This window comes from Aedes albopictus, chromosome 1, assembly GCF_035046485.1.
Source record: "Aedes albopictus strain Foshan chromosome 1, AalbF5, whole genome shotgun sequence".
Lineage (NCBI taxonomy): Eukaryota > Metazoa > Arthropoda > Insecta > Diptera > Culicidae > Aedes > Aedes albopictus.
The window spans coordinates 169,302,290-169,328,912 of record NC_085136.1 but is presented as its reverse complement, the minus strand read 5'-3'; the positions used below and the strand labels follow the sequence as shown (position 1 = coordinate 169,328,912).

The 26,623-nt window shown below is 41.1% G+C and overlaps 2 protein-coding genes across 6 annotated transcripts in view; one reads left to right on the top strand and one right to left on the bottom strand.

The window, feature by feature from the left end:
- The window catches only part of LOC109431022 (synaptosomal-associated protein 25), a 257,831-nt gene that overhangs the window by 166,804 nt on the left and 64,404 nt on the right, over nucleotides 1–26,623 (bottom strand). The window lies entirely within an intron of this gene.
- On the top strand, nucleotides 14,241–15,474 carry LOC134286085 (uncharacterized). The gene has a single exon (XM_062847653.1). It carries the CDS (start codon nucleotides 14,447–14,449, stop codon nucleotides 15,263–15,265), a length of 819 nt encoding a protein of 272 aa, XP_062703637.1. The 5' UTR covers nucleotides 14,241–14,446; the 3' UTR covers nucleotides 15,266–15,474.

Here is a 26,623-nt window from a genome sequence, read left to right as displayed (position 1 = left end):
ATTACATGCAAATGTTATTATGAACAACTATATGTTTAACGATACAAATTTACGTAAAACTATTTCACCAACAAATCCTTAACTATGTACAATGTTAAACATATAAATTTCCCTCTATGCTCTTGTTTGATTCATAGAGATTTTTTAACTTCGTTATCGTTGCTGAATAAATACGTCGTTCAAAAAAACTGGAAAATCGTCTCTCACTTGTTGCGATTGCAACAAATTAAAAAATCTGTTTATTTTGCGATCGGGGAGGCTACAAAATGTCGAGAAGTACTCGAAATAACCGTGCAAATGTGCAAAAACCGGGTGTGAGTTGTGGTGAGTGCGAAGAACCGGGCGATTCCCGGATGGTGTGCTGCGACGATTGTGGTGAACAGTTCCATTTTAAGTGCGTGGGCGTTGAAGAAGGGATTGAAGAGGTGGACTGGAGTTGCAAAGCATGCGAAGCAAAGCGGGCGGCTCAGGTCAACCCTGCCATTCTGACAGATCCAGCATTAGGAGGAGCGGGCAAATCGTCGAGCGACAATCAGCACCAACAGAACCAGCTACTCGTGGATGTGCAGAAGAAAATGCAGATGATGCAGCGAAGTTTCGAGGAGCAGCAGCTAGCGTATGAAAAGATGCTTGAGGAGAAGGACCGCGAGATGAAGAATGCACTGGAAGATCTGCAACATCAATACCAGCGACGACTAGAGAGGAAGGAGCAAGAAATTCGTGATGTGCTGACAGCTCCACCAGCTGTTGTGCTACCTAGCGCAAATTCAACCTCAATCGGTGCCGATCGAGGTGCCGATATCAGAACAGCGACGGACGTGTGCAGCGTGATCGAGCGGGTGGAGAAGCAACTGCAAGCGATGGCGAAGAAGCAGGAACAAGAGACGAAACGCTTAGAAGAACGATTAAGGGCGATGGAAATCGGCAACAACGATCCGGGGCGAAGGAGTAGCAGTGCCTTGAACATCAATGCAGATCCATTCGAACCGAGTCATCATTCTGGCCTTACGTCAGTAACGCTTTCTCACGAGCTCAGCAGAAGCCAGCTCGCAGCCCGGCATGCGGTAGCCAAAGAGCTACCCATCTTCTGTGGCAGTCCCGAGGAGTGGCCTCTATTTATCGCCACGTATGAAAGCACTTCCAAGATGTGCGGTTTCAGTGACGAAGAGAATCTTCTCCGTCTTCAGCGAAGCTTGAAAGGGAAGGCTCTGGAAGCGGTCAGGAGTCGGTTGCTGTACCCAGCCGGCCTGCAAGGAGTTATAAGTACGCTGCGTATGCTGTTTGGCCGTCCAGAAGTGATCGTACATTCCTTAGTGTGCAAGATTCGGGAGATGCCAGCGCCAAGGACAGAGAAACTTGGAACTCTGATCGATTTCGGTGTTGCAGTCCAGAACATGTGCGCAACGATCGTAGCTTGCGGTTTGAATGAACACTTGTGTAACGTGGCCCTCCTTCAAGAGCTGGTTGAGAAGCTGCCGCCCACTGTTAAACTCGACTGGGCGAAGTATCGGCAACCGCTACAATCGATCACTTTATCGGATTTCAGTACTTGGTTAGGTACGCTAGTGGAAGCAGCATGCGTCGTTACTGTTCCGCCGACAATCAGTACATATGCCGGGAAACCTGATAAGCGTCGAAAGGAAGAAGTTCACGTTCATCTCGAAACAGGAACTAGCCAGGCATCCAACTCCACGGTATCTCTGAAGATTCCACCAAAGCACCTCAGCAAACAGTGTGTCATCTGCCAAGGAACGTGCAGCAGTGTAGTATCGTGCAAGAAGTTTAAGGACCTGAGTATCGGAGCACGTTGGGAGGCATTGAAGCAGAACAGACTTTGTCGAAAGTGTTTGATGAAGCATTTTGGAGCTTGTTCGGTGAAAGAAGCTTGCGGAAGAAACGGTTGTGCCTACATGCATCATGAAATGCTGCATGACGATGCCAGATATCAATGAAAGCAGATAACACAGCCATCGACCTCTTCAGCTGGGACCGAAACGCCAACCGAAAGCTGTAACACTCACATGTGCACAACAAACACGGTTCTGTTCCGATATGTTCCAGTACTTCTGTATGGAAAAGGAAAGACTGTGCTCACATTCGCCTTCCTGGACGACGGTTCCTCGGTGACGTTGATGGAACATGGTTTGCTGACCGAGCTAGGTCTTGAAGGCGAATCGTATCCCTTGTGTCTTGGTTGGACAGCAGATCATCAGCGCCAAGAAACAAACTCCGTCAAGCTGGCGATACAGATTTCCGGAATACACGATGCTTCCACACACTGGATTCCAAAGGTGCACACCGTGGAAAGCCTTGCTCTTCCCAGCCAAACACTTGCAATGGAGGAACTAATGCAGCGTTATCAACACTTGGAAGGATTAATTGTCGAATCTTACCGTAATATTCAGCCACGGTTATTGATTGGAATGGACAACTGCCGCCTGGGTCACGCGTTAGACAGCCGCGAGGGAGAAATCAACGAACCGATTGCCACCAACACACGATTGGGCTGGATAGTGTTCGGACCCTGCGCTACTACATTGCAGTCAGCCACGGATGTCACAGCGCATCACAGTTTCCATGTTTGTCCATGCTGTGAGAGAAACGACGCAGAGTTGCACAACGTGGTGAAATCCTACTTTTCACTGGACAGCCTCGGTGTAAGGAGCCCTACCAAGCCGCTTCTATCGAAAGACGACGAACGAGCAGAACAGTTGTTGGAATCCTGTACCCATGTCAGAGGAAAGCGATACGAAACAGAATTGCTGTGGCGGTACGATGATGTCCGGTTACCGGACAGCAGGCCGATGGCCATACGGCGGTTAATATGTTTGGAAAAGCGAATGCAGCGTGATCAGAATCTGGCCGAGGCATTGAAGCAAAAGATCCGAGACTACGAATGCAGCGGGTATATAGAGAAGCTCACAGACTGTCAACTGTCGAACGAATTCCCTCGCATCTGGTATCTTCCCATATTCCCTGTGGTTAATCCCAATAAACCCGGAAAACTTCGCTTAGTATGGGACGCGGCAGCTAAAGTAGCGGGAATTTCGCTGAATTCATTCCTCCTCACCGGGCCGGATCAACTAACTTCCCTTCCGTCGGTTCTACATCGTTTCCGAGAGTTCCGGATCGCCGTTACAGGCGATATACGGGAAATGTTTCACCAGGTGCTGGTGAACGAAAGTGATCAGCAGTGCCAACGGTTTCTGTGGCGTGACGGCGAGCAAAACCGAAATCCTGATGTGTACTTGATGAAAGTCATGACATTCGGGGCTACATGTTCCCCAAGTTGCGCGCAATATGTAAAGAACAATAATGCGCAACGGTTTCAAGAACAGTATCCAAGAGCGGCTGAAGCGATAGTAAAAGAGCATTACGTTGACGATATGCTATCCAGCGAAGAGACGGAAGAAGATGCGGTGAAGCTGGCAAAAGAAGTTCGGTACGTCCACTCTCAAGCCGGGTTCGAAATACGAAACTGGCTTTCCAATTCGAAACGAGTACTCAGAGAGCTAGAAGCGACACCTGGCGAGAAAAGTTTGAACTTGTCTAGCGAAATGGGAACGGAAAAAGTACTCGGCATGTGGTGGTGTACCTCCACAGATACATTTACCTTCAAAGTATCTCCACGAATCAGCGCGGATTTGCTCCAGGGACGTATCATACCAACGAAACGGCAAATATTGAGCACTCTGATGATGATTTTCGACCCGCTGGGGCTGTTGGCGAACTTCCTGATGTTCCTGAAAATTCTCCTTCAGGAGATTTGGAGAAGCGGCGTGAACTGGGACGAACAGATCAAACCCGAACAATGCGAGAAATGGAACACCTGGTTACGAGTCCTTCCGCAGGTTGAAGAGGTCAGCGTATCCAGATGTTATCGAGTGCAGACCGGCGTTGGAGAGAATAACGTGATCCAGCTTCACGTGTTCGTGGATGCGTCGGAAAAAGGGTTTGCTGCGGTCGCTTTTCTGCGATTCGAAGAGGATGGCATTGTGGAATGTGCCTTAATCGGCGCTAAGACACGGGTAGCTCCATTGCGGTTCGTGTCTATCCCGCGGCTAGAACTTCAGGCAGCAGTAATCGGAGCTCGTTTGGCGAATGACGTGATGGAGACCCATAAGCTCAAACCTTCGCAAAGATTCTTCTGGTCGGATTCACGGGATGTCCTTTGCTGGTTGAACTCCGACCACCGAAGATACAGCCAGTTTGTTGCTGTGCGAGTTAGTGAATTGCTAGAGACATCGGAAACCACCGAATGGAACTGGATTCCGTCAAAATTGAACGTAGCAGATGATGCCACGAAGTGGCAAAAACTTCCAGATTTAAGTCCTTCAAGTCGATGGTTCCGGGGTCCAGAGTTTTTGTGGAAACCGCAAAAGGAATGGCCTGTAACAACAAGAAACAACGATGAAACCGCTGAAGAGATGCGCTCGCACGTGCTTCACCATTCTGTCGAACCTGCGCTGTTTCGGTGGGAAGATTTCTCGAGATGGAAGAGTCTGCTGCGCCACGTAGCGTTTGTGAAAAGATATCCAGCAAATTTACGCAGGAAGCTGGCGCAGAAATCCACCGTTGTCGGTCCACTAACTCAGGAGGAATTACAAGAGGCAGAGCTGTTTATTATAAAACAGGTACAACATGCTGAGTACGCTGCGGAGCTAGATCTTCTGAAGAAACCAAATCTTGTTACATGGAAGAACGTGTTGCCGAAGAATAGCTCGCTATACAAGCTTAGTCCCTTCCTGGACGAAAACGGATTACTGCGTATGAAAAGCCGCATTGACAACTGCGATCTGGTGGATGAATGTACGAAACGTCCGATACTGTTGCCAAAACGTCATCCAGTAACCGATCTTATCATCGCGAGCATTCATCAGAAGTACTGCCACATGAATCACCAGACTGTCCTCAACGAAGTTCGTCGTAGGTTCTATGTTCATAAACTGCGGTCTGTTTACAACCCTGCAAAAACCGACAGGCAAGGCCAGTTGCTCCAGAAATGTCCGCTCTACCACCAGCACGAATGAAAGCGTTCTGCCGCCCATTTTCGTACGTCGGTATTGACTATTTTGGGCCGATGAATGTAGTTGTTGGCCGACGGATTGAGAAACGCTGGGGTGTGCTGATCACCTGCCTTACCGTACGAGCAATACATCTAGAACTCGCTCACAGCCTCACAACAGACTCGTGTATTCTTGCCATCCGAAACTTCGTCGCCAGAAGAGGTGCTCCGCTAGAAATAGTCAGCGATCGTGGCACGAATTTTATTGGAGCCAGTCGGGAGCTGAAAGAAGCGTTACTGCTAGTGAACCAGGACAAGCTAATGGAACATTTTGTTACGGCCGACACGAAATGGTCGTTCAACCCGCCTGCTTCTCCTCACTTTGGCGGAGCCTGGGAAAGGCTTGTCCAATCTGTAAAGAAAGCCCTAAAGCACATCCAACCAACACGCACACCCACCGATGAGCTGCTGAAGAATATGCTGAGCGAGATCGAATTGATTGTCAACTCGCGACCGCTGACAGAATTACCGCTAGATGATGAACTGTCTCAACCACTCACACCCAATCACTTTCTGCTCGGTTCGTCCGACGGTTCAAAGCCCCCGATCGCATTTGACGATACCACTCTTGCTCTGAAGAACACCTGGAAGACGTCGCAGGTCTACGCAAACCGGTTTTGGCGACGCTGGATTGCTGAATACTTACCAACACTTACACGAAGAGTGAAATGGTTTCATCGAGCCAAGCCTATTGCAGTGGGAGACATCGTAGTCGTCGTGGACGATACACTACCGAGGAATTGCTGGCCGAAAGGGCGGGTGGTCCACGCAATCCAGTCCAAGGATGGACAGGTACGACGTGCTGTGGTGTAAACAGCGAGGGGAATTCTGGAGCGGCCAGCCGTAAAACTTGCAGTGTTGGACGTTGGTGCTACTGTAAGTACATCGGACTAATGACCTCGAAGTACTTGGGGGGGAGTGTCGCTACGGTACGTGGCGAAGCACCATGCATCCAAGTACGCTTTCGATCCACACCTTTGACTATTTACGTAGTCCGTATTGTTGACCCATCGACTGGGGAGAGAAGACAAAGACCGGTGGATTGAGCATTGTCCCTCAATGTGCATGCAAACGTGCTAGCAAAAGTTTAGGCAAATTTGCTCTGATTATATTATAATAATTGAAACATTTCTACTTATAAACTAAAGTGAATTGTATAATCCTACCTAATATTAGTGGTAAAACGAACCGTTCTAGTTAAAAAGTGAATTAAAATCTATTAAAATAGTACGGTTGATATAAAAAACGTAGGTCAGTTCATGCAGTGGTTAATTGTGTCTATTAATCTAACGTAATTCAATCTATTAAAGATCTTAACTGATACTTTGCTGCTATCCTTGTATCAAAGGGAACATGCAAATATCTAAGAAGCACGACAGCAGGTAAAATAAGCAACAGAAGTATTGTAAACACATATTTAACTTCTATTTCAACCCATTAGCATTCCCACAAACGAGCAGTGAGCTAAATATAGAGGATAGCTGACACGAATGAGACACTAAACGTAAGTCCTCGAATTACATGCAAATGTTATTATGAACAACTATATATTTAACGATACAAATTTACGTAAAACTATTTCACCAACAAATCCTTAACTATGTACAATGTTAAACATATAAATTTCCCTCTATGCTCTTGTTTGATTCATAGAGATTTTTTAACTTCGTTATCGTTGCTGAATAAATACGTCGTTCAAAAAAACTGGAAAATCGTCTCTCTCTTGTTGCGATTGCAACATAACCATTAAGTGAAGAAAATGATGATCTTCCTTCCATGTAAAAATCCAGTAATTCTGACAGCTCTTCGTGGAGTAAATTCAAAATTTCTGTTTGGCGGAACATACAAAACATCATTTTGCATCCAACCAGAGTGAACTGTAAACCATTCGATAGAATCAGCGAAATATTTTAGTTTTGGTCCAGCTGATGAACATTTCAAGTTCTCCTCATCACCGTCAGATTTCTAACTTCTAACCGACTCATAGTAACAATATGTGAGAGACAGAGAATTTAACACGTAATTTAAAATACGAGTGTTGGAGGATCCAATTATGTTTCGATGGCGCTGATAGCCATTTTTCCAAATCATATTCAGCCAGACAAAACCAAATGCACTGCATTTAAAAATCAATTTATTCTCAACAATACAAAAATAAACTGGTTTTGAATACATGCGTTATGTCGATACACCTCATACCGATAATTTACCCCAGGAGCCGTCATTTAACTACAAGGCTAATTAGAATAATAAAGCTTGAAAATAAAATCAACCAGTTGGTTCACTTTGGCTGATCGAAAAATGACATTTTCACGAAAACCATACTTGAGAAGAATGTTTAAAAGTTGATTCAGACTTAACGACTGACCTTCAGCTAGGTAAAATGACCTAGAGGTAACGAGCTTGGTTATCACTCAGATGATCCATGTTCGAATCTCTTTCAAATTTTAGAAAACTTTTTTATACTTAGTTCACTTTGGCAGAACATTTTCATGGTTTTCTTCGACCAGCATAAATTTGAAGTACACAAACTGCTCCACATTCACATCTCAGGACCTCAGGGTATGCAAGGACATCGTTTGACATAATCACTCTTGCTCTGTGCCTCCACATGCACCGCTTATGAAGAAAAAGCATGGGTGGGAAGAGCTGAGCTGGGAAGGCTTCCGCCGTTCATATTTCCAACTATTTTGAGACCTTCGTGCTACCATACTATACGCGTCCTTTTTGATTCTTGTAAAGGATTGTGAGTGATATCGATTTCAACTTGATAGACGATGGAAAATCGAGATTTTTTTCACTGTCCAACTGGTTTTACCTGAAACAAAAAAAAAACACATTCAGCTAAACTGAACTATAAACCATTTTTTAATGTTTTTGATCAGCCAGAGTGAACTGAGTGCAAAGTACCAAGAAATAAAATGTAATTATATCAATGATTCGAAATAATTTACATCTATTCTTAATTTCTGATGGTTAATGAAGGCTTGTAAGTTACATGTGTGCGGAAAAGTTTCAAATAATCTTCTCTGTTGTTCATTTGTGAGTGGTTGAACTTTAAGCTTAATTATCTCGGAATTATCTTTTTGGCGCTTAGTTCAGTTTAGCAGAACCCCGGCCAACTGACACTGAGGAAGATTACAAGTTGTGGTCGAAATACGCGTATCTGTCAAAGGATAAGCAATTAGGGCGGAATTAAAAGGTACGAAACTGATTACACTCATTCGAAGAGGGTATTTTCTTAGATAGAGGGTTCGAAAAGTCGGTACAAGAACGGTTAAGCAGTCTTTAACCTTCTTCGGGCATTAAAAAAGTTACCCAAATATGCATTGGGGTTATTATGACCCAGAAATTCAAACGCTTATAAAATGGTGAGTTTTTCACCAATTCAAATGACCAATGCCATATTTGATAGATAATTTCATAAAGAATATGTTGATATGTTGAAACAGTGGTTTCGGGAACATTGGCCACCGGGAATCTGCTACACAAGACACCATATCGGACATGTGGGATAGCACTACATTTTGCCAGTAGTTGTGGAATATCTCGCGATCTGACCACTTATAAGGATACTGTCTTCGACAAAGTTGCTCAGAAGACTAAAAGTTTTCACATAGAAAACAGTTTAGTTCGAGAATCACTCATTAAGTGATACTGTTGTGCTTTGGGTCTACCAGTTAAGCCTAAACGTTGTAAATCTCGCATTCTGGACCACTCAAAGGGAACCTCACTTCAACAATGTTGCTCGGAAGAATAATAGTTTTTTACTAGAAAGCAATTTAATTCGTCATTTATTCACTAGTGGCGCTAGTGTTCTTATGAGCTTTCAGTTCAGTCTAAACGTCGTATATCTCGCGTTCTAGACCACTTAGAAAGATACTGTCTTCGGCAAAGTTGCTCAGAAGACTAAGAGCTTTCGCATAGGAAACAGTTTAGTTTGAAAAACTTTCACTGCGTGGCGCTAGTGTTCTTAGGAGCTTCCAGTTCAGTCTGAACGTCGTATATCTCGTGTGCTGGACCACTAAGAAGGATTCTGTCTTCGACAAAGTTACTCAGAAGACTAAGAGCTTTCGCATAGAAAACAATTTAGTTTGAGAATTACTCACTGCGTGGTGCTAGTGCTTTTGAGAGCCTCCATTTCAATCTTTTTTTTTTTTGAGTGACCCTCCGCTCTCCCCCACACCAAAAAGCTCAAATTGAGCCCCCTGGTAGTGGACACTCAATTCACAGCCACTGGCAACACAACAAAATAAAAGAATAAAAATAAATAGTTGTGGCTGTGAACAATTTATTAACAAAATTCTGGAAAAGAGTATATAATTGAGTCTGTTTTGGTTCGTCGTTGCATCGCGTCGTCGTTCTGTGTGTGTGCTTTTAGAGGAAAAAACTAGTTTTCGTGCGAGTCGGTCGTGTGATGCCAGCAACGGATGACATTTCAGTCTGTCTTGGTTCGTCGTTGCATCGCGTTGTCGTTCTGTGTGTGTGCTTTTAGAAGAAAAAACTAGTTTTCGTGCGAGTCGGTCGTGTGATGCCAGCAGCGGATGACATTTCAGTCTGTTTTGGTTCGTCGTTGCATCGCGTCGACGTCCTGCGTGCGTGCTCGTCTTCGTACGGAGCGGTTAAGTGTGTTTTTGGAGGCAAAGTGGAAGTGCCTCTTTTTTCATTCGGATCGGCCGCGTCGTCGTCGACAATTTGAATGTGCACATCGTCGTACCCGTGTGTTGTTGTAGCGGTTCAGTGTGATTTCGAGGCCAGTTTGTGGAAGATGCCGCAGCACATACGCACTGGACACTTCGAAGGATGTTTATTGGTGAGCTCGTTCCATTTTATCACAATAATTAATGCTATAGGATGTATAAAATTCTACATTGGGTTTTGTGTTTATCTAACAAATATTGAAAAGTTCGTCACGTCATGTGTCGGCGCTAGTTCCAAATGCACATTTAGTTGGTAATGAATATTTTTCTTTCATTTTTTGCATGTACACAAAAATTTGAATGGTTCGTCATCTTCGGTGTCGACATTTGTAATATTTTAGCCCAAATGAATAAATGTTTTGACTCAAATAAACGTTGCATGAATTTCTGGAAAAAGAGAGGGTTGGTAAAAGATAGACGGCGAACCATGCGGTAAGATCTTTCTGATTTATTTATCCCGTGTTATTTTGTCAATACTTGTGAATTGATCGCGTTCAGCATTTTCTCGCGCGGAAACGCAAACTACAGATGCGTCGGTGTTTAGCATTGTGTACTCCTTAGTTGCGAATGAATAACTTATGTAGGGTGAGTTGTTCCTCAACAATAGATCGCGTTCGTCGTCTAAGGTTTAGAAGGGTATTTCTTCGCGAGCCCATTATTAATCGCGAATCAAAACATTACATTCGTTTATCACGTCGAAATCCTCAACACATCTCCATTTCCCCTGTCCAAACTCCTAGTGATTTCTCGTAGTAACGCAGAGAATTCCTCGGTTATTGGCCTAAGCGAGAATCACGTCATCATTTCCTTCCCTATCCTCAATTGACCTGCATTCGGACGCGGCCGGCGCTGGTATTGCTTATTGAAAAGTATTGGGATTGCAGCATTTACACAATGAAGAGAAAGCTAATCCCAAGCATCATCTGTTGGTTCTTTGTGTAAATGCAGTTGTCCTTGCAATAACAGAGGAGCAACCGCGGGCGGTCAATCATGCTCATGCTCATGCTCAAAATTCTGGAAAAGAGTATATAATTCAAAATATTTTTTCAAACAATGTGCTTCTAGTGGATATTAAATCCTTTTAAAGGTAACTTAAAACTAAAATTAATCTTAAAAGATACTAATTCTGTTTGAAGACGGTAGGCATACATAATGTGGGTAAATTTTAATAAATAGTTTAAATTAGGAATTGTGAAATATTGTGCCTTAGGAATGTTTTAACGTTAGTTTTGAAAGATAAATAATTAGTAATTCGTTGAATGTTTCTAGGAAGGGCATTAAACTTGGAAGGACCGGCAAAAGTAAATCGTTTTTGTCCGAAATTGGAGTATGCTCTAGATCTGGAGAGAAAATTAACTTGCCTGGTATTGTGAATACGAGGAGCCATATTTAGCGATATGTTATGATGTGTAGTTGGATTGAAAAGGATATTGTTGCCTTGTTGGTCCTTACCTCTCCGTCGATAGCTCTGGGTGACCAACTCCAACACTGCTTACCGCCTGTGTGATGTTGTACGGGCGATGGGGCGAAGCGGGATGACAACCTTGGATTCACCGATTGATTAATTGGGCTGGGTTGGGGGGTCCAGTTTCAGTGTCCTGGAGATCCTTGTGATCCGGTGATTTCTGGCTGGTATCTTCTTCATTTATAACACATGGAACACATAAAACACGCGCGGTTTGAAGGAAACACAAACTCTACTCTAGAATCTATTCCTACATTTTACATTTACTTAAGAGCTAACAAATTAAAAGGACGGTACGCAGACCGACTCGGGTGACGATCAATCCAGACTGACTGGTGCTTTGTACTGGTCCTCGTAGAACCCAAGGTCGACCTTCGCAGAGAATTGAGCTACTGCTCGCGAGTAATCCACTCTCCTACGATCGGCTGAAGCAGGTAGCATTTTGCTGGACATCGGATGACCCATACATCGTCGAGGGAACGACTAGCTGCATCGCTGTTCTCTACCTACTGCCGAGAAGAAATGTGGGTCAAACCAGGCGACCATCGTCCACTCGTCGGATGTTCGTTGTATTCGCCTGTCATCCAAATTGTAGCCTTTTGGTGAACAGCAAATCGATCGTGGTCGTTGTTCTGGGTAGGCCTAGCTATCGTATTGTGAACCATTAGCAAAGTTTGCTGATCACAGATTCCTAAAATTGGTAAAGCATTATGCGCAAGTTCAGTGTAGGGGGATTAGGGGCATAATGGACACCCGGGGCGAAATGGACACCCCTGTTTTTGCCGAAACCGTTGATTTTGATGTAAAACTTTTAATGCACAAGTATAGTGCAACAAATCATGGCTCTATTTTTCAAAAGTACCATTTATATCGCCCCAAAATAACCAAAATATAATTGAAATCGAAATATGTTTTTCATATGGTGGAATTCTTATAATTTCTAAGCAGCATCAAATAAGGTATTACAAGTGCTGGAGTGTGTCCATCATAAAAACAAATGAACTGTTACCTTATCTACATGTATATGAAGATTTAGCAATGGATGAAGTATCTTATTTTTGATCAGAATTTACTTAATATAGCAATTATAAAGTTGTAGTCGATTCGGGGCGAAATGAACACTGGAAATTACGAATGGATGTACGCGCATTGCATACTGTTAGGCGTTTTAAAGAGTTTGGAAAAAATCGATCCGATTATCTTAACCTAAAGTTTATTTAATTAACTAGGATGTTATGTAAACTTGTCTAAGATGGAGGATTATATCTGTGGTATTGATCCCTGTAGGCAAATTACTTAACTGGTCGATGAAACAAAAGAATTAGCATACAATATGCAGGGGTGTCCATTATGCCCCGATGGGTGTCCATTTCGCCCCGTACCTTTCCTGCCAGCCCTAAAAAACACACGGTTTACAATTCATTATTTCTTCACAATAAATACATTCTACCTGATGTAAATGATTAAAAGACGTAGGAAACAAGTTAAAGTTGTAGGACAACTGATAATATGTTAAGATTTTCTCTGTTATACCGGCCTAACGTACTCATTTGCTTAGGGTGTCCATTATGCCCCTAATCCCCCTACAAACGAATTGTCGGAAATAAGACTGGTAAGTTAAAAATAATTTTGAGACATCGGTTCTGTATTGTCTGCAGTTTTTTGAGTTTAGACTTACAAGCTCTACCCCATGAAATAATCAAATAATTTGTAACCGTTTGGTTACAAATTGTTGATTTTTGTTTTGTATTTTATGTTGTTTGTAGGACCCTTCACGTTTCTTGTGTAAGAACAGTAGAAATATCACAGTAGTGATAGGGTCCCGTACCGCTGTGAATGTATTCGTCTGCTACCAATTATGTAACATGGCTGAACTAATGAGCAAGCAGAATACACAGAGAAAGACGGAATGCGGGAAAATTAGAAATTCAGCGGCCATTGCCTTAATTCGGTAGCTATTTCTATCAGGCGTCCGTGTGCTAAGGATGTGTTTTGTGAAGTTGTGCAGTAATCTTGTTTAACACCCCCCCCCCCCCCCTTGACAATAGTCAAGTGGACATCTGGGAAGAAAACTGCTCAGGTAAATTAATCTACATTACCTGAGACTGAGACTTTGTTTTAAACAACGTTCCGTCCAATAGGACCTCTTTTGTTGGACCTTTTAATAGTTTCCACCGTCCAGCACACGGGTCGGCCCGCGAAGCCGTAAGGCTTCCACGCCTAACTCGTAAAGGAGTTACGCCGTCCGCAATAGGACGATATCTCGGGCATAGGCCCTAAAAGCAAAGGAGATTTCCCCTCTCGGCCGTCCAAGGTGGTTAGTCCACGGCCGGCCGATTGCGTTCAAGAGGGAAGACGCCTGCATCCCCCCACCAGCAACGCCCGCTGGCCCGTCGGCCGAGTACCGGCCTAGACACCGCTCGCCTCGCCATCCGGCGAGATTTCCGGCCGCACAGCTCGACTGGAGTCGCTGTGTCGGACAACGAACCCCGCATCAACACTCAGCAGCGGTATGTACCGGTACCAACATTAGAATAGGACACACATAACAAATTAACACAGATTTTATACACAAAACAACACGCACACGCCACAATTAGGTTTTCAATAAATTATATAAGAAATGTGAAAGTTCTGTGTTGTAGTTTTTGTATCGCGAAAGTGCCCTTGATTACCCAGTAGCTAGCCGACCCTGGGATTACCGGAGAGTCTCTTGTGTCTTTAGTCGGCCCGGCACTGTTATATTGTCGATTAGTTTCACTTGGCACCCAGCCAAAAGTCCGCGAAAGGTAATCAAGGGACCGAAGTAGCATACAAAAATCTAACGATTTTTGCCGACGGGAGGTGGCAGGGATACGTGCTTGCACGTATGTCTCGCCCCTTACGCACTGTCCTAAATTCAGGTGATTTATATGCGATTAATCGAGGCTTTTGCCTTCAAAAGAGGTCCTGAGGTGTCCTGAGCACTTCACGGACACATTTGCTCTTGATTTTCGTTTTTACCGTCCAAAAATTCGTTGATGTTGGCAAATTTTGTGTTTCGTGAAGCGTTTATGTTGATATGTTTTCCGATCATAATTGAACTTTACTGTACCTACTTGTCCAATCAATCATGACAACAATAGCGCACTATTTATTTTAACCCGTTTGTTTTGATCCGTCCCATTGTTTTAAGATTTTATTTCACCCACAACACACCCCACTGATTCTCATACGATGACACGCAAGCGACGAGCAAAGGCTGAAACCAATTATAACCCAATCAATTGGCAGCCGACGACGTACGATGCGGACGAGTCGGACTTAGAGGAATGGCTCGAAATGCCTCGTCCGTTGCTCTCGACGCATCCTAACTACCCGCTAGAGGAGTTAGAGCTGGACCTCGAAGAGACTTTGCATACCATTCGGGAGCAAAGGACTTCGGGGGTGATGATGCCAGCAGACGTCATAAAAATCAAAAGAATCATTTACGTGTTTATGCGTGACATGAACATCGTCACATGCGATGCAAATTCTCGCTATTTGCCCCCCAGCGCGACATGCGAATACAGGGCGCCGGAATCAGAACCAGAGGAAGAGATCGAGTTGATCATACCTAGTTCCGATTCCGAAGACTACGAAATATCCTTCAGCGAGCCCGAATCGGATTCGGAAGACCTGCTTCAGGTAGAAATGGGAACAAAAAGGAGCCCAGTGTCACGCTATTCTTCCGGTTACTTTTCCCCCGAATTTGACACCAGTAAGTCGGTGCTTCATTCATCGAAATTTCCCCGAGACTTATCTAGTGAAGCTTTCCAGTCTTCAAAGCAACAAACTTCGAACCCCGAATCCCTCCGAAAGCAGACCCGGACGTACAAGATCCGGAAAAAGGCCAACCTAAATCTTCGAGCGGAACCTACGGCCAAAGAACTGTGCAGCGAACCTACTTCGATATTGGAACTTTACCCTTCTACGAAAATTCCCCGTTCCGGACGCACACCTGGAAACCCCCAAAAGGTATTTTCATTCAATAAAAAGAAAAAGAAAGACTTATAAACTTTAAACTCAAATGATTTTATTTTTCTTTCTATTTCACTTCGATTTTCTTCGGCAGTTTGCCATAAATCCGGTTAGCCGCGGGAGTATTGGATTTTCCCCAGATGCCGGCGGCAAACATCGCTGGAGCGGAGTGATCTGAAAAGAGAGAAAATGAACTGTTTTTAACAATTTAATAACACTGAAGGACTATGGAATTTGTTAGTCGATTGTGTTAGTTGGTATGAGAATCGTTAGCAGTTAGTCCTAGATTAGTCCAAGGATTAGTCGGACCGACGGATGAAAGACTCCGATCGGTCGTAAGAAAGGCTGGCATGCGTGGAAAATTAGATCCAACTTACCTTGATTTATAATCGGGGATCCATACCGGGGTTGGCGGGACCGGCGGAAAATGCGAGGGATTGAATATTTTACCTCCTTTTCCCCACCCGCAGAACTGCCGGGAGGGGATCGCCCAACTTGAATTTTATTGGCCAAGTCTAAAAATCAATTGCAATCATTAGTATGATTGATTATTTTACTGTGTACACAGATTTACTCACCTGATTGCATCTTGCAGAGCCAAGATGTTCATCACGGTTGTCCCGGGACCATTATGGGTGGCAATGGACCAATCTTTCCGAGCAAAGATTGCCGTCGCATTGGCCAAAAACCCAACTATGAATGAGTTTCATTCATCTAAAAAGACAAAAATACATACGAAGATTAGTCTTCAGTATGTTTTACTATCGTACGTACTACTTACCTATACATATTCACACGAAAAAGGCCACTTTAACACTTCTCACTTCGATGAGCTCTCGACTGAACAGCATAAACATAAACAACATATAAACAATAGAGATGCTGTGTCAGTCCATTTTGACAGATTCATGACGTTTCGCAAACTGTCACTGTCACTATTGTGTCAGGCAGTTTGCCCGCCGGCGAATCAATCCCGCCAGGGGATTCGGCCGTGCAGATCGAATGTGATCTATGTGTTGTAAATATTTGTAAAAAGGGTTGTAAAATTGTTTTTCGTTGCGCAACGTGTAAATAGAGTTGTCTACCCATAATACGGGATATTTTATAAGATTTTTAAAATGTTGTGTACATATTTATTTTGCATGTTTTAATTTATTTCATTTTTCAATTTTAAACTGTTTATTTGTGCACGTACGTAAAGTTTGTTTTAGCATGTTTTTTTATTTATATTTTTAATTTGTTGTAAAGTTTAATTATGATACCGCGCGATAGTAGTTAGTAGATTTTTAAATTGTTGTTGCCTTGTTTTGTGAATATTTTAACTTGTTTGTTGTACATCCCCGAACCGATGGCGGCCGAAGATGACTTGAGAGAGTGAATTGAAAAAAAAAGTGCAAAATCCCTTCGTGCTTTCGCATTTTTTTCATCGGGGTGGTGGATAGTGTAACCGTTTGGTTACAAATTGTTGATTTTTGTTTTGTATTTTATGTTGTTTGTAGGACCCTTCACGTTTCTTGTGTAAGAACAGTAGAAATATCACAGTAGTGATAGGGTCCCGTACCGCTGTGAATGTATTCGTCTGCTACCAATTATGTAACATGGCTGAACTAATGAGCAAGCAGAATACACAGAGAAAGACGGAATGCGGGAAAATTAGAAATTCAGCGGCCATTGCCTTAATTCGGTAGCTATTTCTATCAGGCGTCCGTGTGCTAAGGATGTGTTTTGTGAAGTTGTGCAGTAATCATGTTTAACACCCCCCCCCCCTTGACAATAGTCAAGTGGACATCTGGGAAGAAAACTGCTCAGGTAAATTAATCTACATTACCTGAGACTGAGACTTTGTTTTAAACAACGTTCCGTCCAATAGGACCTCTTTTGTTGGACCTTTTAATAGTTTCCACCGTCCAGCACACGGGTCGGCCCGCGAAGCCGTAAGGCTTCCGCGCCTAACTCGTAAAGGAGTTACGCCGTCCGCAATAGGACGATATCTCGGGCATAGGCCCTAAAAGCAAAGGAGATTTCCCCTCTCGGCCGTCCAAGGTGGTTAGTCCACGGCCGGCCGATTGCGTCCAAGAGGGAAGACGCCTGCATCCCCCCACCAGCAACGCCCGCTGGCCCGTCGGCCGAGTACCGGCCTAGACACCGCTCGCCTCGCCATCCGGCGAGATTTCCGGCCGCACAGCTCGACTGGAGTCGCTGTGTCGGACAACGAACCCCGCATCAACACTCAGCAGCGGTATGTACCGGTACCAACATTAGAATAGGACACACATAACAAATTAACACAGATTTTATACACAGAACAACACACACACGCCACAATTAGGTTTTCAATAAATTATATAAGAAATGTGAAAGTTCTGTGTTGTAGTTTTTGTATCGCGAAAGTGCCCTTGATTACCCAGTAGCTAGCCGACCCTGGGATTACCGGAGAGTCTCTTGTGTCTTGAGTCGTTCCGGCACTGTTATATTGTCGATTAGTTTCAAATTCAAGTGAGAATGAATATGAGTAAAATTGAACAAAAGTAAAACTCTGCGAGGCAAGAAACTACTGACTCGTTTTAGCACACCGCACATGACCGAAGTTTTATTAGCAACATTATTAATGTGATGATCCCAAGATAATGTGCAATCAAGATGGATACCTAAGTATTTAAATGAATCAACACTTTCTACAGTATCAGCACCAACTCTAAGAAGAGGAGTTCTAGAAGCAGATTTCCTCGGAGATCTGAAAATCATATAGGGTATTGATTCCCTTATTAAGCATGTGGCTCCCATTTTCATCCCACGAAAAACAAAGGATTGAAGCGCTGTTTGTTTTGTTTTTTATTTTTGTATTTTTTGTTAGAAGTGAGCACCCATGAAAACAAAAAGAACGGAGTCAATCGGTGCCGTAATCGCTTGTTTTCGAATAGGATGAAAATGGGAGCATGAGATTACTGATGGCACACATACCCTACTTGGTTTTTTTTTAAATTTAAGGAAAGTAGGTTACACGAAAAATAGTTTTGCAGCAATCGAAGATCCTCACTCATATTAGAAGTTATAATTTCAGGATTTGTGTTCGGGTAAAATAATGCTGTGTCATCAGCGAATAGCCTGAACGTCGTATATGTATATCTCGCGTTCTGGACCACTTAGAAAGATACTGTCTTCGGCGAAGCTCCTCAGAAGACTAAGAGCTTTCTTATAGGAAACAGTTTAAATTGAGAATCTCTCACTGTATGGCGCTAGTGTTCTTAGTAGCTTCCAGTTCAGTCTGAACGTCGTATATCTCGTGTTCTGGACCACTTAGAAAAATGTATTCGGCAAAGTTGCTCAGAAAACTAAGAGCTTCCACATAGGAAACAATTTAGTTCGAGAATCACTCACTGCGTGGCGCTAGTGGTCTTAGGAGCTTCCCGTTTAGTCTGAATGTCGTATATCTCGTGTTCTGGACCACTTACAAGGATACTGTTTTCGGCAAAGTTGCTCAGAAGGCTGAAAGCTTTTGCATGGAAATAATCATTTACTGCGTGGCACTAGTGTTCTTAGGAGCTTTCAGTTCAGTCTGAACGTCGTATATCTCGCGTTCTGAACATCTTAGAAGGATACTGTGTTGGGAAAAGTTACTCAGCAGACTGAGAGCTTGCACACAGGATACAATTTAGTTCGAGAATCACTCACTGCGTGGCGCTAGTGTTCTTAGGAGCTTCCAGTTCAGCCTGAACGTCGTATAGCTCGTGCTCTAGACCACATTGAAAGATACTGTCTTAGGAAAAGTTACTCATAAGACTAAGAGCTTTTACATAGAATACAATCTAATTCGAGAATCACTCATTAGGTGATACTGTTGTTCTTTGGGTCCACCAGTCTCGCATTTCACTCAGTGGAAACCTCACTTCCACAATGTTACTCGGAAGAATAATAGTTTTCTACTAGAAAGCAATTTAGTTCGCCATTTATTCACTACTAGACCCTAAGGCTGTAATGAGCTCTGATTCAGAGCGCCGCATATTTCACGATCTGGATCGCTAAGAATGACAACTGTTGTTGCGAAGAAGGATGTCCAGTTTGATCAATCTCGCGTTCTGAACCATTTCGAATGACACTCTCTTTGACAAAATTGATCAGAAGACTAAAAGCTTTTATCTGAAAAACAATTCAGTTTGATATTTGTTCACTATGTGGCGCCAGTGATCTTAGCAGTTTCCAGTTTAGTCTAAGCATCATTTATCCCGCATTTTGGACCACTTGAAAGAATTCCGCGTCAGAAAGGTTGCTGAGACGACTTTCTTCAAGAAAACATAGAGATTCGTTCACTATATTGGTTTGCTTCTGTAATGAGCTACGAGTTTGGTCTAAGCGTCCTACATCTCACGTTCTGAACCATTTCAAAGAACACAGGTTTCATAAAATTTGCTCAAAATAATAAAAGCTTTTGAATTTTTATAAGAGGTTTTCAAGAAATCTCTTTGGAAACTCCTATTGAAATTTCCCAGACAATTGATAGGAAGTTTTTCAGCAGTTCTTTTTGGATTTTTCAACAACTCATTTGAAAACAGTTTCGATTGCTTTGGAAAATCATTCTGCATTTTATTTGAAAACTTATTCATATTTCATTTAATGTTTTAATTTTTTAATTGATTGATTTTTTTTTGATTGATTTTTTTTATATTTTAAGATTTTTTTTTCTAATTTCTTGATAACACCTTCCCGAGGACATTACGACACAAATATGGCAGGGCAGCGGAGATGTCCCACCGGGCCCTAGAAAAACTGCAGGTATATTTCTCGCCGAAAACCAATCGATGAACTACCAGCACATCAAATCGCGGCGATTTAAACAATAATAACATCAATGATAACACCTTCGGAAATTTCTTCTAAACTTTGTTGGCGATTCTTCAGAAAACTATTTGAGAATTTTATTTTGATTTAGTTGATTGCTTCGACAATTCCAATAGTTCAATAGTTCTCTCCGCAAATTCTTTGTTATTATTTTTGCATTTATTTTTCAATGCATATTTTTTTTGAGTATTTAATGTACAATTATAATGGAAATTCGTTAAACAGTTCTTTTGAGATATTTTTTGATAAATACTTTAAAAATGTCTAATTAATTTCGTTCTGCAGTTCCGTCGGCAAATTAATTGTGATATTACCTAGCAATTCCTTTGGTAATTTCTTCTTCAATTTCTTTAGAAATTACTCAGTAAATTCCTTTGGAAATAATCGGGCAATTCCTTCAAGGTGTTTTAAGAAACTTCTTTTGAAATGCTTTCGGAAGTGCCTTCGACAACTTATTTGGTATTTTTTTTTTTGGAAATTTCTCCTGCAATGGAATCTAGTTCAGGATTCCCATATGAAATTTCAATAGGAATTCCTTTGAAAAGTCATTCGGTTATTCCTTTAGAATGTGTTGGGTAGACTTTCGGACCTCGATACAGAATCGCACGGTGTTTGGTGTGCCGTATTCTTAAAGCTAAGAAAGGAAAATTTATTAATATGGTAAGTTCGAGGCCGGTGTTAATACTACTCACAATTTGGTCTTTCAATTCCGGTCTTGCCCAACAAATTATACTTCTCGCTGTTCTTCGCAAGATTAAAGAGCAGTTTGCCTAGTGAAGGTATCTAATAAGATAACAATCCAGATAAATAGTTTCAGCTGAACTTACGGTTCAATAATTGTGATTCTTTAATATAGCAGAGGTTAGAGATGCAATGCTTGGTTGTGCTAGCCTATATAAATGAATTCATGATTAACTTCTAGTTAACTAAGCTATTTCAATCTTCTTACGAGGTATAAACGAAATAACTCAGATATAGGCACTCGTGCACAATTCCAAAATATTAATTAATTAATTTATGATGTAAAATACAATATTTGCGAATATTCTGAATACATATCACATGCGAATAGACAATGTTTTAAATCTCCTTTTGACCGTTATGACGTTTCCTCAGTCAGAGACTTCACATCGATGTCATTTTTGACTGGCGTCGATTCAGTGCTGCCAGTGTCGTTAACAGAATGCCTTCAGCTTTTTCAACATTCAAACGTATTTTTTTAAATTTTTATTTGAATGAGAGTAAGGGGCTGTCCATAAACCACGTGGTCATTTTTTTGGGACTTTTCAACCACCCCCCCCCCCCCGCGTGGTCATTCGTCCATACAAAATTTTTTATTAGTCCATACAAAATGATCATTGGTCGAACCCCCCTTCCCCCCCCCCCCACCCCCCTCATGACCACGTGGTTTATGGACAGCCCCTAATCAGTTTCGTACCTTCTAATTCCGCCCTACGTTGCTTATCCTTTGACAGATACGCGTATTTCGACTACACTGAGGAAGATTGCAAGTGGTAGTCGAAATACGCGTATCTGTCAAAGGATAAGCAACATAGGGCGGAGTTAAAAGGTACGAAACTGATTACACTCATTCAAAGAGGGTATTCTGATTAGAGGGTTCGAAAAGTCGGTACAAGATTAAATTTTTAGAGAACTTTTTAATTATTGATGAACTTTTTGAAAACACCTTGATTTTTGGAAATTCTTTCAGATTTTCTCCGGCCATACCATTGTATTTTTTTTTCAATTAGTAATCCAACAAATATTTTTGCTGTACAAGAGTGCAATAAACCACTCTTAAACAAACTTTAGCTTAAGAAACTGTTATTCAGCTAGTTCTGTTTCTTGGAAAGGAGTATCTAATTGAATTTCCAAAGTAATAACAATCGGAATTCTGTAAGGATTTTCTTAAGGCGTTTTTAATATTGAAAGAGTACCTAAAAAAAATTAACAATTCAATTTTCGAAGAGCTGTCGATAGAATTACAGAAGTAATTGTCAGCAAAATTCTCAAAGGGATGGCAGATGAAACTTTCAAAGAAATTCATAAAGGAAATCCCGTAAGAGTTGCCTGATAAATTTGCACACCGTCTTCAGCCAGAGACTACAAGCTGAATATAGCATACACTAGACAACGGATTGTAGAACTATAAGACGTCCAGTGGTTAAATGAAGAATTTTCAGTTTGGCGAAATTATTCTTCCAGCTGGAATGGGAATCGAACCCATAATCCGTGGCTTACAATACGCCTAAAAGGCTGGCGTCACTAACAGTACGGTATTATAAAATATAATAACCTAAATCAATTTCCAATGTTACTGCAGAGAAATTACCAAAAGAGTTATCGAACGGCATTCCAAAGGAATTGCCGAAATAATTTCCAAAAAAAAATTGTCCAAGAAAACCCAAAAAACTTATATGAAGTTTTGGATGAAATCCAATAAAAATTGCTGACAGGATTTTCAAAGAATTTTCCGAAGAACCTCCGCCAAAAGGAAATTCGAAATATTTTCACAGGGTAAATTTTACGAAATTTGCCAAACCGATTAATACCCAATTAAATACCCAATCAAGTTCTGTAAGAATTGCCAAAGATGTTTCCAGTAAAAATGCAGAAAAAAATCCCAAAGTAATAAACATAGTATTTTCCAAACGAATTGTAAATATCAAAAAGAACTTTCAGAAGGGATTCCCAAAGAAATTTCCGTAGATGAAATTTACAAAGAGGTTCACAAAGCCATTGCCGAAGCATTTTCTACATAAATTAAAATTTCCAAAGGAATTTGGAAAACTTTTTTGCCACAGAATGTTTTTAAGAAATTTCTAACGAAGTTCCCAAAAAAGTCTTGAAAACTTTTGCCAAAGAAATTGCGAGTTCAATTGTCGACACAATAGCTGAGGCAGTTTCCATAAGAATTACCAAAAAAAAAAAAATGCCAAAAACAATGTGGCAGGTTTAAAAAAAAATGCCAAAGAAATTCCCGAATGAACTTTCGAAGTAATTTTTAGAACCGATTTTCAAAGAAATTCCTAAAGGAATGCTGCACAGATATCCAAAATTACACTAGTTTACAAAATAAAACGAAAGTCGTCAACTTCTGTCAACGACCCAAGTTTTTAAAGCACAACTTAGTGCTGATTTCGAAATCGTGCATGGGCGTACTCCGTAGTAGGTACTCAGTTCCGCTTACTAGTAGGGTTAATAGCCAACTGTGGCACGGTTTCGGCATTTTTAGCATAATCATTATCCCATGGTTACACTGAAGCACACAGGTTTAGTCATCTTTTCATTGTCATTTCTGACACTTCGACAAATAATGACGTAATCCTCCAACGGCCGAGAGCTGACCATGTTTTGCCGACTCCTGAGGCACATCCTGAGGGATTAAAAGGCATGGTTAGTTGGACACCAAAGAATGATGTAAAAAGCTTTATGAGTCTATGATCCATCAGGCCCAAGAAAACTCGTACTTCACTATTTGTAAGCAAGTAAGTCCCCCAAGAGTCCCCCAGGGGTCTGTGTTATGCCCACTTCTTTTCTCGCTTTATATAAATGATTTATCTTCAAAATTGAGCAATTGTATAGTCCATCTATTTGCCGATGATGTGCAAATCTTCTTCGATTGTTCTAACTTAGAACAGCTTAAAATTGAAAATCTTATAAATAAATGCCTTGCAGATGTAGACGGTTGGACCAAAGAAAACTCTCTGATCCTAAATACAAGCAAAACTCAGGCCATTTTAATAACACGTAGTAGAAACATCAATCAACCAAACATTATTTTGAATGGCCGTAAAATAAAGTTCTCGAATGAAGTCCTTAGCTTAGGTATCACCATTCAGAATAATTTTGAATGGGATTCATTCTTACTGAAACAATGCGGGAAAGTATATGCATCTCTTCGAACTCTAAGAATGAAAGCAGCATGTCTTAATGTCCAAACCAAATTGATGCTCTTCAAAACACTAATCTACCCACACTTTTTGTTTTGTGATTTTGTTTTACCACAAGCTTCAGCTTACATTATAAACCGCTTCAAAGTGGCATTAAATTGTTGTGTCCGGTTTATTTTTAATCTCAACAGATATTCTAGCGTGACTCATTTACAGCATTTCTTGATTGGTTGTAAATTTAATAGTTTTATTAAATTGAGAAGCACTGTTCTTCTCCATAGCATTTTGAAACCCAATGCCCCGCCTTATTTATTTTCCAAATTAGTCCCTTTCAGAAGTCAGCGTGGCAGGAAGTTTCAAATACCCCGATATAGAACATCACAATATGGGAGCTCATTTTTTGTAAGAGGTGTACAATGTACATTTCTGGAATGATTTACCTTCTGGAATTCAATCGATTGTTTCAGCAGGCGGGTTTAAAAGGGCGTGTATTGAGCATTTTAGTTAGTTAATTAGTTAAATAAGTAATTTAAAAAATTGTTTTTTTTTTGTAATTCTTTTGAGTTTTTTTTTTCTAGCAACCAAACAATTCTTATCCGCAGCTTTTAAACATAAAAGACAGCAGTCTTAAGTTTGAAGAGATCAGTAAATAAATAAATAAATAAAAATGTTTGACAATGTTACCTTGAATCTACAAAATCAAAAATTAGATTAAAAATCTTATTTTAACATGATTTAAAGTTTCACCATGTTTTTTTTTTCGAGTAGATAAACACATACTCAGAGGGCCAGTACATGTTTTAAAAGTATAAAACATGCAACGTTTGCTTTAACCAGAGAATCATCATATATATAAAATCCCAGAGATATCTGTCGGTCCTTCCGTCACACTTTGAAATGTTTCATCATAGAAAGTTTCTTTAAGAGAACTTTCTTTAAGTTAATGGACTCTTCAGAAATAATAATAAGGAAAACGTTCTGGAACTCTAGAACATTCCAGAATGTTTTTTCTTCTTCCAAATTCTTAAAACATCCGAGAACATTCTGGAAGCTACTGAAACTTTCAATAATAAAAGAAGAAAGTTCTGGAATGTTCTGCACTTATACTTCTAAAAGCCTTCAAGGAAGTTTCTTGAAATTTTCCTTCCAGGCAGTCCTGCAAAATATCAGTGTCAGGTGCCTGTTTTTCAGTCGAAAATGAATGACTTCGGCGGTCGTTTTCAGTTCCTCGATGTGAGAACTGACAGAGTCCGAGAGCTCCATTCGTGAGCAACCCAACAAGGTCAATTCCCAATCATCCACCCACTACTCATGCTGACAGGCCATTCGTCTCAAGCGATAGCTTGTGAGAGTGAGTGCCCTATACGCTACCACGGGTGAAAACACTCAAATACAGAAAATTGAATGGAAATTTAGCCCTGTCAGCTCTCGCTTTCAGCACGCTGCGTGCGAATGTGAGTACCTATTTCATTTCGCTCCCGTGTTGCTGATCGGAATGCAACATTGACAGAAAAAACAAAACGGAGAAAATGAAAAAAGCAAAATATCGCTATCATAAAGGCCTGTCAAAAAATTGCAGCACTGCTTGCAGGAGATTCTAGGATTTTCTTGATTGGATAAACAAACTCCTTATTTTAGGCACGTGGCTAGCCACGTTGGGCCTGCTAGTTATTCAAGATAGGTCGAGAACTCTGATCAATGTTACCCCGGATTACGGTACCTATGAGGAAACGTTTGACCGTCATAGCCGCTTCTTCTGGAAAACCATTCATTGATTTTATACAAAATTTCTCCAAATCACTCATTCGAAAGCCTTCCACAAGTTTTTTAGAGATTTTTTCATAAACATTCCATTGATTTTTTAGAGAATCTTCAAGAGATTCGTTGAGAAGCTTTTGCAGAGAATCCTTCAAAAATTCTTTCAAGTGTTCTTTCAAAAAATCTTCCAGTGGTTCTCCACAAATTTTTACAGGCATTCCTTCAGTCATCTCTTCGCGCTTACTACATGAATTCCATTGGAAATTCTTGCTGAAATATCTGCCGGATTTTCATGTGGAATGGATTTTCCAGCAGTATTCCTTCAGACATTCCTGCATCATTTTATTCAGTAATTCTATCAGGAGAAATTTCAGAGATTCCAACAAAAACTCATATAGAAATTTCTCAAGTAATTCATCTTGGTCCATGGTTTGTCTAAATATTACTGAAAAGTTTCTATCGTTTATTGTGGGAAATATTTCGATTAAACTTCAGAAGGAAAGTTTGGTAAAATTATTGAAAAATTTTAATAAATCCAATTGATTTAATCGTCGAAAATTGGTAAAATAGATTGCTAGAAGTTTCCTAAAATTATTTTATAAAACAAAATTCAGTCGAACGAAGAATCCAGAAAATTTAAAATCATTAATCAAATATTCTAAGATGCCTTGAAGGAATGTATGCATCATTCATGTAAGGATGTGTCATTTCTTATTATTGTGCTGGCCTAATTCTTAAAATGCAAAATGTGTGCGTACTTATACTCGTATAAGAAAAATAGGTTTTGAAAAAAATTTGGGCGACTTCCATAGAAACTCCTAAAGAAAAACACGCATCAAAAATACTATAAAAAATAAAAAGGAATCAGGAGGAATTTGTTTTTTCAACAACAAAATTCAATTTAAAT

Bases quoted from the DNA above. Each gene is read 5' to 3' on its own strand.
- LOC134286085 (XM_062847653.1), top strand. From the start codon at position 14,447: ATGACACGCAAGCGACGAGCAAAGGCTGAAACCAATTATAACCCAATC.